Genomic DNA, 12,931 nt, shown 5'->3' with positions numbered 1-12,931 from the left:
GAAGCATGAAGTGCTCGAAAACTTCCTGGTAGACGGTTGCGTTGACCTTGGACCTCAGACCAACACCAGCAGATGACATGGCACCCCAAACCATCACTGACTGTGGAAACTTTACACTGGACTTCAAGCAATGTGGATTCTGTGCCTCTCCTCTCTTCCTCCAGACTCTGGGACCTTGATTTCCAAAGGAAATGCAAAATTTACTTTCATCAGAGAACATAACTTTGGACCACTCAGCAGCAGTCCAGTCCTTTTTGTCTTTAGCCCAGGCGAGACGCTTCTGACGCTGTGTCTTGTTCAAGAGTGGCTTGACACAAGGAATGCGACAGCTGAAACCCATGTCTTGCATACGTCTGTGCGTGGTGGTTCTTGAAGCACTGACTCCAGCAGACACAGAGCTCTGTGAACAGTCAGCCTCTTTAGCAATGACCTTTTGTGTCTTGCCCTCCTTATTCAAGGTGTCAATGGTCGTCTTTTGGACAGCTGTCAAGTCAGCAGTCTTCCCCATGATTGTGTAGCCTACAGAACTAGACTGAGAGACCATTTAAGTTTGAGTTAATTAGCTGATTAGAGTGTGGCACCAGGTGTCTTCAATATTGAACCTTTTCACAATATTCTAATTTTCTGAGATACTGATTTTGGGGTTTTCATTAGTTGTCAGTTATAATCATCAAATTTAAAAGGAATGAACACTTGAAATACATCAGTCTGTGTGGAATGAATGTATACATTATACAAGTTTCACTTTTTGAATGGAATTACTGAAATAAAATCAACTTTTTGATGATATTTTAATTATATGACCAGCACGTGTGTGTATATATATGGATATCTATCTATCTACCTACCTACCTACCTAGAGAGCTTTATAACAAGGTCCTGTTGTCTAATGCCCCTTATAAGAGCTCTTTAAAATGAAACAACTAGAAATCCATAAATGTAGTTTACACATTTAAAGGACTTTGTTAACATATAATAGATACAAGCCTTCAGAAATAGTCTTAGAAGCACTCTGACGTCGTCATGGAAAATCATTGAAAGTCATAGAGTTGTACATCAGGACCATGGTGGATCGAGGACAGCTGTCACGTCGGCAGGCCCCGGCGGTATTTGTTCGTCTAGCCACGCTGCTTTCCTGGGAGACCAGCTCTGATTACACAGACATGTGGCACAGCATGACACACTGCCAACATGGCCGAGAGAGGCAGAGAGAGAGTATCTAACCCCGTTGCAAATGACCACCTGTTGACACCATGCATGGTGTGTGGGTGTGTGTGTGTGTGTGATGGCGTGTCCTGCCCACTCCTGCACACTGCAGCAGTTTGCTGCCCGAACGCTGTGGATTCCTGAGGGAGATCCTCCGAGAGAGAAAATAAGGGCGAGAGAGCACCGCAAAGTGAACCAGAGACGGAGAGCGAGAGTGAATATATCCCCTCTAGAAAAATCGGTTGTTCATCACAGCCAGCCCAGATCTGCATCACATATGTGACCTCCACTCCAACACATGACCTCTAAACACCAAGAACGAGTGAAAACATAGAACATGTATGATAATTTCAGAATTAAAGAAAGTTGGACTTCATTTTAGTAGTCAGGACTAATCATGTAGTTTTCCTCTGTATGTTTGGCTGCTGCGGAATAGTGATTTAAAGGACGTGTTTTTGCATTTCCATTTAATACAAATATTATATAACTCACAGAATGTCACATTTGTGGGATGGTCCATTTTTAAGTCTATCTGTAAGATCATGAAGTCTAAAACATACACTCTGTTCAATCAGAAATACATTGCAAATGCTGTGTGTGTGTGTGTGTGTGTGTGTGTGCAGGCAGGCAGGCAGGCAGGCAGGCAGGCAGGCTAGTGACAGCCACAGCTTGGAGAGGCTGAGCTCATAGCCACAAAGCCAGCCTCACGGGGGAAAGAGAAACAAACCTCTACTTGTCTGTCTGTATGGGTCTATCTGTGTATGACACGCACACACTGCCCCAGTCACCTCTTGGCTGGTCATGAGCAAACACACCTAGCTATATTGTGTATGTGTGTGTAACACATTACTATAACCTGGATTGTGTATGTGTGTGGGGAAAGATATACTCAAAGTGAACGCCACACCTATCATTTAATCGCACACCTCTGCTGGAACTCCCCTATCAGGCATCCACACACACACATACAGTAATCAGTCTGTTTGACACTATTAGGTGCATTTTTAGTTCACTTTTAATTGTGACAGCCCTTAGTCACCTGCCAAGTGGCCAGCTCTTGGTGCATTTCCATTGCATGGGAGAAATAATCGTCTTGGATGTGTTTGTGTACATTCAGCCTTGTGCTACTTGTTCTCTTTGCAGACTGAATGTAGTCCTGATCAACAAATGTTCTTCTTTTCTCCCAGACATCTGATCCCATCCCGATCAAGAAGTCCAAATATGAAGACTTCCCGTCGCAGTCCCCGCTGGCTGACAAGGAGAAGCAGCACGACTGGCTCCAGTCCCTGTCCGCCTCCAATAAGGTCAGTGTCGCTCAGCTCAGGAAGGAGACGTTGATGCTGATGATGAGAATGATGATGCATGAGATGAGATGTCATGTAATATTATACAGAAGTTTTCGGGTGAGGGTAGCGCTTAAATTTAGACTTGGCATGCTGTGCTGAGAGAGGGGGTAACTATAGACGCCACGATTCACTTACTGAGCTGGAGTTTGAGACAGCAGTGTAACAGAATATAACCACAATATAATGATGGATGTCCCCTGTGAAGATCAATATTCCCTAAAAAAACTGCCTTGGACATACGGTTAGAATGGCAGCATACTCTTCAACAACAGACGTATTCACACACTTTTAATATATATGGACCGTCCGCAGCCTACAGCACGTCGTAATGCTAATAAGTAAATGTCTTTTTATTTATTTATTTTTTTTTTGGGAATGGAGAGCTTTCAAACTAGATGAGTAAACATCTGCAGTGATTCTAAGTTATGGCCTTAGTCGCTCAGAATCCAACAGAAATTCTTTGTGGATCTAAAATTGTGCGCTGAAATTAGACAACCAAATGCAGAGAAAATCATGATGGAAGAACTGCCAGTAACTGCCTCGACAGGCCAGGTGACAGACTATACAGGTTTAAGGAAAGGAGATAAAGAAATATTATTCAGTATACTGACATTATGGACAAAATATCACAATGTGATAAATGTTGCTTATCTTTGTTAAATGAAAAAGGAATTACATGTTTCTGGCTCTCAAAGTAAGGTAAAACAGTGCATGAACATTTCAGAGGATATCCGTTCCTAACTGAGCTCTCTGCTTGTATCATCACTAAATGTCATTTCTTTATTATGTGTGATTTTAATTGTTGTCACATCTTTTTTTAAGGGGCTTAACTGCATCCAGCCTAGACAGAGGCCCTCAGCTTTCAGACCCTGGTCCCCCCACATCTCTGCTGGTGATAAGGAGCCCTCCAGTCACCCCCTGGCCCTGCTGAGAGACAGGTGAGCCCAGCACAGTGCAGATCCAAAATGGAGGACACTCTAACCAAACAGCACTTCACTGAAAATGAATTCCAAACAATGAAACATCAAGAAGAGGCTTTTACTGTATGATACGACAGCGATTTTGTTCAGCTGGATCTGACGAGCTCCCAGCATGCTCTCTCACTTGTCTGGGTGGGCTGGTGTCAGAGAGGTCAAGTCTGACTGTACCACAGTCTCCCACACTCCATCATTCACACACATTTGACACACACTCATTCTGTGGGCACTCAATTGGCATGGCGATGTCAGTGCAGGCTGCACCATATCACAGTGGATCTGGCCCAGTTTGTCATTAAGTGGGAGGAAAGAGCTGCAGGCACTTTATTTGAATGTTTCTCTCCCCTGGTTGGCATAGGCTGTTCACGTTGGACTGTACAACATGGCACTGGCTGTGTTTACTTGCATACAGAATTCAGCTTTCGTTAATTAAGTGATCTTGGTTTAGGTTTCTGCACGTACACATCACGAGATATGCAGTTAAACTGTGTGGTTTCCTTTTTAAGCTTCTACAACTACAAGAGCATGGAGAAAGCTGTGGCCCCCAACGTCGCCCTTACACCACTGCCCCTGGGGAAGGTGGGCCCCCTGTCTCCTTCGGTACCCAGCACCTCCCACCCAAGTGGAGGTGAACCCCCAGGTGAGGGCGCCAACGGCAACTCCAGGGCTCGCAAGAGAAGAGCCACAGGGGAGCTCCCACCCCCAGTGGCCGAGGCCCCCTGCCCTCCTTCCTCAGCTGCCAGCAAGCCCGCACTGCCTCAGGACGACAAAGACTCTGAGGTGGAGATCGAAGTGGAGAGCCGTGACGAATGTAAGCAAAGAACTCAATACCAGCAACTAGATGTGTGTTGACTGTTTGTTTTTTGTCATGACATCTGCAGAAACTTCAGTTAATTCCAACCTTGCTCATGTCTCTGGTCTCTCCCAACAGTCACTTCGTCCCTGTCCTCCCTGTCGTCGCCATCTTTCACCTCGTCCAGCAGCTCAGCCAAGGACTTGAGCTCGCCCGGCGCCCAGGGGCCCATCTGCACAGTCACGTCGGCCGAGGGTGGCGCCCCTGTGGCTGCACCTGTCCCAGCACTGCCGGCCCCTCCAGAGCTGGGGCTGGAGTCAGAGTTGGAGAGCCTGAGGCAGGCGCTGGAAAGCGGACTGGACTCCAAGGAGTCGAAGGAGAAGTTTCTGCACGAGATTGTTAAGATGAGAGTGAAGCAGGAGGAAAAGTTGGGGTCGGCCCTGCAGGCCAAGCGCAGCCTCCAGCAGGTATGGTTAATGTCACATGACGTATTCATTAAGAGAAACAAAATACAGCAACACACTCACACCAAGTCACAAACTTGACCTCTGCCTCGGTCTGACACTTGACCTACTTGAGGCTTGAATGGATAAAAGTGGGTCTCTTTTTAATGCTCGTCAGAGACTGGAAAGAGTAGCTCCTTGACCTGCCACCTCTGACCTGACGTGACCTGACACCCGGCTGGAACTTGCATTTGTCCCAGAAGCTTAGAGAACAGCTCTGCCAAAGACATTTTGAAAAAGATTTTAAATCATTATACCACATTTATGAGCACACTGCTTAACCCAAACTAACCTCTGTGGCATTCAAGTCCACCAGCCGGTCAAATGTGTCTGAGTAACTGTGATTATGCTGTGGGCAAATAATTGAACAGTCATACAAACAATGACTTATGAATGTGTTGCCTTTGGTGCCCATAGCGACAACCTGATAGCCATCAGTGGTTAGATCTACAACCCCAGTGATTAAGGCCCCATCCACACTACTCGAGTTTTGAAACGAATATGATCTCCGTCCACACCAGCATTTTAGCTGCGTTTTAGTGTTGATCTCTGTCTACATTAAAAAGACTGAAAATGCACATTGAGTGGCCATGTACACTAGGTGCCGGTGTAAACATGAAGCAGATGGTCTATTCTGTAGTTATAGATGATTTGGCAAAAGAATAAAGTAATACAGACGAAGAACCACACCAGATATTTTTTTGCATGGACCAATAATGAGCCTGGACTGTTACTGTATGTAACACACGAGTTAAAAGCGGCTATGGCGGCGGAAAACAGACTGGGAGTCGTCGCAAAGTAATTACAGCGACATACACAGTAGTAGCCTACTATTGTAGGCTATAGCCTAAGTATTATTAGCATGGTACAAAATGTTTTAATAAAAATACTAAATCAAAAACACTGTCACTAGCATCGTCTCCGTTTTAGGTGTTTGTTTTCACTGTTGTAGTCTGGACAGGTGCAAATGTACCAAAAGGTCTTTGTTTTAAAACAAAACGCATTAGTGTGGATGGGGTCACAAGTGTCTCTCTTCTCACACTGATATGTTATATTTACATAGTATATGATTTCATTTAAGTGAATGCACCATCACTGCTGGCTGATAGAAAAGGGATTTCCCAACCGTAGCTGCCCGTGACAACACATACAAACCTAAAGCTTCCCCGTACATTCTTGAAATAAGATTAGACAGAAACTTTTCAAAGTTGGCACACTGAGGAAATTACTTCAGCTCAGGCTTCAAAATGTGAAGTGGATTAGAAGTGAATTATCTCTGTCCGCAAAGCTTAGCATGAGTTGGCAAGTGCTAACAATGAGAGCGGATGTTGCTGCAAAGGGAAAGGCCAGACTTCCATTTTTATTTTTAGTCTTGGACTCAGAACAAAAAACAGCAGACGAAGGAGTCTGTGTGGGTGAGCAACACAAAATGCATCCTGAGCAAAGAAAAGCGATTTCCAGCACGACAGCATTCCACTTTCACTTTCCATCAGTGTTCAGAGGAGCTGGGGGGGGGGGCAACACAAATCCAAACGACCTGTGGTAAACACTAAATGAAGAGTTATTTTAAAACAAGCCACTGGTATAATTCCTGCTCTGTTTAGCTGAACTAACCCTAACCCTGATGTTACTGAAGAGATCCAATGTAAAGCCTGTGTAGAAAGAAGGGTGTACTGGAAATAATTTCTTTTCACACTTTTTGTAGGAACCAACAAAGCTTGATGATAGACATGTTTGTCCCAACTGCTGTGTTCCCATAAGTAGGAGTTGGGCGTTTCACCACTACACAAACACACACACACACACACACACACACACACACACACACACACACACACACACACACACACACACACACACACACACACACACACAGTCTTTCAGTGATTCAGAGGAAGGAAGCCTAACTTCTGTCAGCCCGCACATTGTCCTAACCCCCGACTTGGCTCAGTCTCACTTACATGGACACTGCAGCCTGCTTTAACCAGTGACTGCTCTCAGGTGTCAACAGCTCAAGGTAAACAGCCACGTGTCAGACAAATCCACCGGCATTCACAGCAGTTGCATAAGCAGCGTGGGACAAATTACATTGGACAGTCCCTCTCTTCGGCGCTAACCCCTACAATCTCTTCTTTCCAGGAGTTGGAGTTCTTGCGGGTGGCCAAGAAGGAGAAGCTGCGGGAGGCAACCGAGGCAAAGCGAAACCTGAGGAAGGAAATCGAGCGCCTGCGAGCTGAGAGCGAGAAGAAAATGAAGGAAGCCAACGAGTCGCGGATCCGTCTGAAGCGGGAGCTGGAGCAGGCCCGGCAGCTGAGGGTCTGCGATAAAGGCTGTGAGGCCGGACGTCTCCGCGCAAAATACTCTGCACAGGTCAGTTAGCTCAATGGAGCTTGTGAAAAGTTCGAGAATCTGTCAATTAATCAGTCCTTGGGCTTAAAATATTTTATCATAAGAGGCCAAACAAGGCTGTGCATGTAGACAGACACTAATAGTCCAAAGTTTGCAAGTGTGATGGCAGAAAGTCATCACACTTGATTGTGTCAAACACATTTCCTCTTCCCCAGTCAAAAATAAATGGGCGTAGCCCCAAGTGCACAGACGTATGATAAGCCCCCCTCCAAAAGGAAAACAGGAAGAGACGTCGACTTCCCTCAGGCACCATGGGAAATGCAGATTAGACAAAACAAGAGGGAGGTTATGCTCTCCAGCTGCATCTGTGGACCGCCCTGCAGAGACTGCAGTCGACTTTGGAATTTTGTATATATGTTTTAACTATTTAGACTTTCGGAACTTGGCAGAAATAGTAAAATAAAAACATCTTGTTTTGCATGTTAGAGAGGGGTTTTAAGACCAGAAACCAGACCGAGAAACTGAAACAATCCAGGGACAAAGACCAGTTAAACAACATCACATTCACATTCTGTCGTGCAGAGATCGCCATGTTCTTATCCTATGGGACAAGTGGAAGAGATGGGAAAAACTTCAGGTCATCGGATGTTAGCGTGAACGTTATTTACAAGTCAGTTATGGTCAATCCGACATGAATGAAATTTTCCATAAGCAGTGTATTTAAACAGCTCAGAGTCATCCAGCTGCAGTCCTGTCAGATGTCTTCTGCGGTGTGATTTCAGGTGTTTCCTGTCATGTGTTTTCCAGATCGAGGACCTCCAGATGAAGCTGCAGCATGCCGAGGCCGACCGCGAGCAGCTCCGAGCCGACTTGCTGCAGGAGCGGGAGGCCAGGGAGCACCTGGAGAGGGTGGTGAAGGAGCTACAGCAGCAACTCTGGCCCAAATCCAACAGCGACAAGGAGGGGACGCCCAAGGACACGCCAGTTGTCAACTAACCCAGGAGCCAATGTCACCGCCCGACCATTCCCCTCGCCATTGCCATGATCCCCAACATCTGACCATAAATACACCAGGAGTCCGGGGCCGGCCACATCGCACCATTGCCCATCACGCTCGCCCTCCAGAACACAAAAATAAAAGACTCTCACCATCCACCCAGAGGCAGAGAGAAGAAACGAGGGCCTGTGTCCTCGTCCATGCGCACGAAAAGTCAAGTGAGTGGTTTTCTTGAAGACTGGAAATAGCACAATGATGCAACAAGGAAACGCGTGTTTCTAAATCAAGCACTGGCTCGCACCTTCCAAACTCACAGAACTGAAAAGTAGATTGTGAAGAACGAAAGAAAAATGGATGTATAGCACAAGATATGGATTTCCTCTGACAGGAACAGGCGGTGAGACTTTTGGACAGACGTGTGATAAGAAATGCTGAAAGTGATCAGCTGTTGAGAGGTGTTAGAGCGGTGTGGCCAGGAGGACACATTTAACTCCCAGTTCCCGAAAAAAAAGCCTCCACCGCCGTCCCTCGCCGTGACGAAGATGGAGGGTTTTGAGCACATTATAAGCTATTTAAGAGACTACATAGCGATATGTAAAGAAAAAAAAGACTTTCTTTGTTTCTCTGTGCTTTTGGAGTGTGAAAATATAAAAGATACAAATAAATTAGAAGATGAACAAAACAAGTAAATGAACTTTCCACAGTGCCACCGTGGTTTTGTCGGTTTTTCAGGAAGCCATCGCAGTCCACAGAAGGAAAAACCATCAAGGTCGACCTCGCCGTTTCCTCCCGTTGTTGTTTTATAAAATCTCTGATTTCTAATTTCTCCAAGCTGCAGGGTGATATCTTTCTCTCTCTGGATAAAACCCTGCATTGGGAATTACATGCTTACATAAAAACATGCTGTGTTAAAGGCACCTTTTGGATGATCAATAACAATTTCCTACAGTCTCTGAGACACACACACACACACACACACACACACACTGGTTGCCATATGTTATTTTAAGCATTTGGGTTAAAACCCTGAAGTCTTTATCTTATAAAGATAAAAAAACTCCAGATGTGTGTGTGGCCGTTTGAGTGATGAAAATCCGGCATGTTTTTACTCCAGAACCAATCAGAACCATTGTGTATGAAATCATAGTGGACTGGACAGGGCAACCTTAGCAAGAACCACAAAAAAAATGTTCATTTTAATTAAATTAAGGTATGTAAATATGAATATATGTTGTTGTTTTTTTTTTTTTACTTTACAATAATGAATCGCACTTTGTCATAACAAAATACTGGTATAATGCATTGTACTCCCACTATTGTCTTCAATCTTACTTTGAAAATATCATCTTTATACACGACTGCTACCATATAAACCCAGTAAGCATTTTGTTTGATAATATGCATTTCGAATAAAAACTGTTTTCTTAAAGGCAAAGTATTGTAAATAAACGTGAAGAAAAAAGGCTCCACTTCTTGCTTGCTGATGCAGTCTGGAATTGTTGGAAAGTTACGGGCAGCGCATTCTCCCATTTTTATTTTTATTTTTGTAATATAATTATAACAGATTAACGGTTACAACTCACAACAAATTTGTCAAAACTTGGTTTGCAACATGTAACATGAATTGTTGAGCTTGAACAAAAAGTCACCTTCAGACAATAAAATGAGATTTTATTCAGCAGGCAGAGGCCGTGAATCTGCCGTCACACAGTGGGTACAATGCAATCAGAATGTACATTGAGTTAATGCTATTTTTCCTTTGGTTGTTGATGTTGTTTTAAACGTGGAGATATTTTACTGCTTGTCTGTTATGTTCAAAACTCATATTTTCTTTATGCATGAAATTTGAGAAGGTTTGCCACACATATAGTCAGTTATTGGGCATCGATGCTGTACATGTAAGGATTTTATTGTGTTATGCAATATAAAGCAATTTGTCTTATTTAGAAGAGGAAAAGGTAATTAAAAAAAGAAGCAACACGCCGTATATTGTTCTTTAGTAAAAACTTCACACTTGCAAAAACCAAAAGAAGAAAAAAAAATTAAAATGCAATGCTGGACAACCTCAAGTGCCTGGACGTGGGCAAAAGGTTTCCAGAGTAGGAAAACTGATGAGGAAGCTGTTGGGGCTGGGCCTCTCATAAACTTCCTGTTTGCAGGTTTCAAATTAAAAGCCCCTCACTCGCTCAGCAGCTCTTTTTATCAGTATTCTTAAAACCAACCAGTTTACAAACATGTTTTCTTTTTAAAATGCAGAGAACAATTGAACAAATGCTAGAATGCTTAAGGCTTTTTTATTTCTGAATGAGTATTTTTTTTCCTTTATTTGAAATCAATGATATGCATGTTCAAACAATTTTTATAGAAGATCTTGAAAAGCCACTTGCTTCAGTGAATTGTTACTTTGGTTTGTATATAGGGACTTAAGTGTTTATTCCCAGTTTGTTGACTTGTCCCAAGGCGGCGGACATGTCGAGGATAATAAAGAGGGCATTATGTTAAAGGCCCTTTTCTTATCGAACATCACTGATGTTGCTCAGAACAACACTGCGTCTGCGACTTTGGCAGACCTAAAATTGGTACATTTTGTAGTTGTTTTTACACTCAAAAGAGTTGACAGCCTGTGTGTAGTTTACTTTACTCATGGTTTTCTACAAAAGAAGGGAGATGATAACAACATTGGCTCTTCGCTCTCCCACGGTAAAAGAAAAAAGCAGTTTAACAACGTCTCGTTTTCTAAAGGATCATTTTGCTAAATAATGGACAGCAAAGCAGCAATAACAGTCCATATTAATACGCAAATACTAGCCAGTGTGAAGATTTGAATAAGAATTTACAAATGTAAATATTTTTTTCATTTACAATATTGTATAATATATGTACATGGTGTTTCCTTTTTCAAAAAGAAATCTTTTCTTACAATAGCTGTCTTGTTTTTTTGTTTTTGATTTTGAATTTGTGTTTTAACTGAGATGTTTCAAAAAGAGTTAATGCAGTGCGTAAGAGAATATTCCCTACATACAAATGTTAATCCATTTCTTTTCTTTTTTTTACTGTAGAGTCTTTATATTGAAATGGCTTTTTTCACCAGTTCATATATATTTTTAACAGTATGTTCAGTATCAGATAGCAGACCTACACACACTTGACTACGCCACCTTGCAGGTTGTTTCCCCCTCATCCTCATGTATCTTTTTAGCCCTATGCTGCTGCTAATACTATATAAACCTTACAAGTCTAGAACTATTTTTATGTAAGAGGTAAATGTAAGCTTTCCCATTTATTAATGCCACATATACAGTATGAAAACCAAGCTTGGCGTATTCATCTATCTCCCTTGTTTCCTTCATCTTTTCACGCCTTTTTCCTCATCCCTCCTACAACGACGCCCTTCCCCTTCTCTCACGACACGGACTATATTGTAAAGTAAAGGACTTTATGAGATTATGTTTGAAAATAGCTATGCTTATATACTACAGTGACTGAATGTACAGTGTATAGATGCATTACCAGAAATAAAGTTGTTTGTCCAGATCCAGTGACCCAGTTTCATATTTTTGCTGCCTGTTTGGTAAACAATATAAACCCTGATTATGCTGCCAAATTTTCAGACAGAATCCAGTTCAGTACACTAAAATATTTGCTGTCCAAAAGGGATTGTGTCCTGCTGTCAGGATTTCAAAATCAAAGACACAGGAAGCAGCAGTAGCAGAGAGATCAACAGAGAGAAAAACATGGCTGACCGTGACAGACTGAGGTTTCTTTGTCAAGCGTGCACGCACTTGAACGCTCAGCAGTGCTCTTGGTGTTAATTAAAAGGTCGGCCATCGAGTTCAGAAGTAGGAACTTCAGTTGTACTTTTTGTAGTTGGAGGTCGGATATTTCCGAGTTCCAAGCTACTGTACACAGCTTATTTCAATTTCAATTTAATTTCAGTTTATTAGTGGATAGCCCCTTGACATGCGGCATCTCATTTTCAAGGGAGTCCAAAAACACGCATACACAATACAAAAACAACAACATAGCATAACTAGTACACAAATACATGGAACAAATACACAAAAGCAGTTGGCTCACTTAGCTGCTGCATTTGTCTCTAGTATGGGTCACGCTTCAAAAACAGTGGATCCTACATTTCCCATAATTAAACAAAATAACGTCCTTTGTTATGCTGCGTTCCAGTCACAATTGGATGTCAAAATTTCCCAGTGAAAATTTGCCAACCTCAAAACGTTCCAGGTGCATTACACCAAAAGTGAACGAAAAACCTGGCTGGCAAACTGTTTCTTTGTCTAGTCAGCAGTGGCCTTGGTGTTAATTAGAAAGAACTGTTTCAATGAAAACGAGCTACATAAATATATGTAAATACCCATGTCTTTTAAACTTCTAACCATGACGAGTAAACTGACATGTTATATTGCGTATAATGTGTTCTACTTTTTGTGAGTTCATTTTTCAGCGACAGACACATTTGCCTCTTTCAAACATGTGTATCCTATGGGTCCTTGTGCTAACAGTGTAGATGAGTTAGGACTTCTTGTCATTGACTGATAGATGCAGATAATATAAAAAAGTAAATGGATTAATCTTGAGTAAGGAACTCTGAGACCAGGCAGCTCAGGAGTTATTATTAAAAACAATAAATCTTGTCATCAGACCATGTTTAATTTTTATTATGATTAGAGGAGATACAAACACGACTGCTGTGAGACTAGCTGCTTCTGAGGCTCCGAGCATTTAAAGACAAATGAAACAAATCT

The 12,931-nt window shown here is 42.6% G+C and overlaps 1 protein-coding gene across 1 annotated transcript in view; it reads left to right on the top strand.

The window, feature by feature from the left end:
- skia (v-ski avian sarcoma viral oncogene homolog a) overlaps positions 1-11,705 on the top strand; it is a 70,461-nt gene extending 58,756 nt beyond the window's left edge. Inside the window, exons 2-7 of the mRNA XM_038723447.1 lie at positions 2,394-2,510; positions 3,375-3,490; positions 4,036-4,340; positions 4,461-4,789; positions 6,965-7,195; positions 7,982-11,705. Of these exons, the coding sequence (XP_038579375.1) occupies positions 2,394-2,510; positions 3,375-3,490; positions 4,036-4,340; positions 4,461-4,789; positions 6,965-7,195; positions 7,982-8,170 (1,287 nt within the window). The 3' untranslated portion in view covers positions 8,171-11,705. The remainder of the gene's footprint in view (positions 1-2,393; positions 2,511-3,374; positions 3,491-4,035; positions 4,341-4,460; positions 4,790-6,964; positions 7,196-7,981) is intronic.
- The last annotated feature ends 1,226 nt before the right edge of the window (positions 11,706-12,931 follow it).

This window comes from Micropterus salmoides, unplaced genomic scaffold (genome assembly GCF_014851395.1).
Source record: "Micropterus salmoides isolate LMB-PRFRI ecotype aquatic unplaced genomic scaffold, ASM1485139v1 Ms_hic_scaffold_16, whole genome shotgun sequence".
NCBI classification, from domain to species: Eukaryota; Metazoa; Chordata; class Actinopteri; order Centrarchiformes; family Centrarchidae; genus Micropterus; species Micropterus salmoides.
This window is presented reverse-complemented; position numbering and strand designations above follow the sequence as displayed.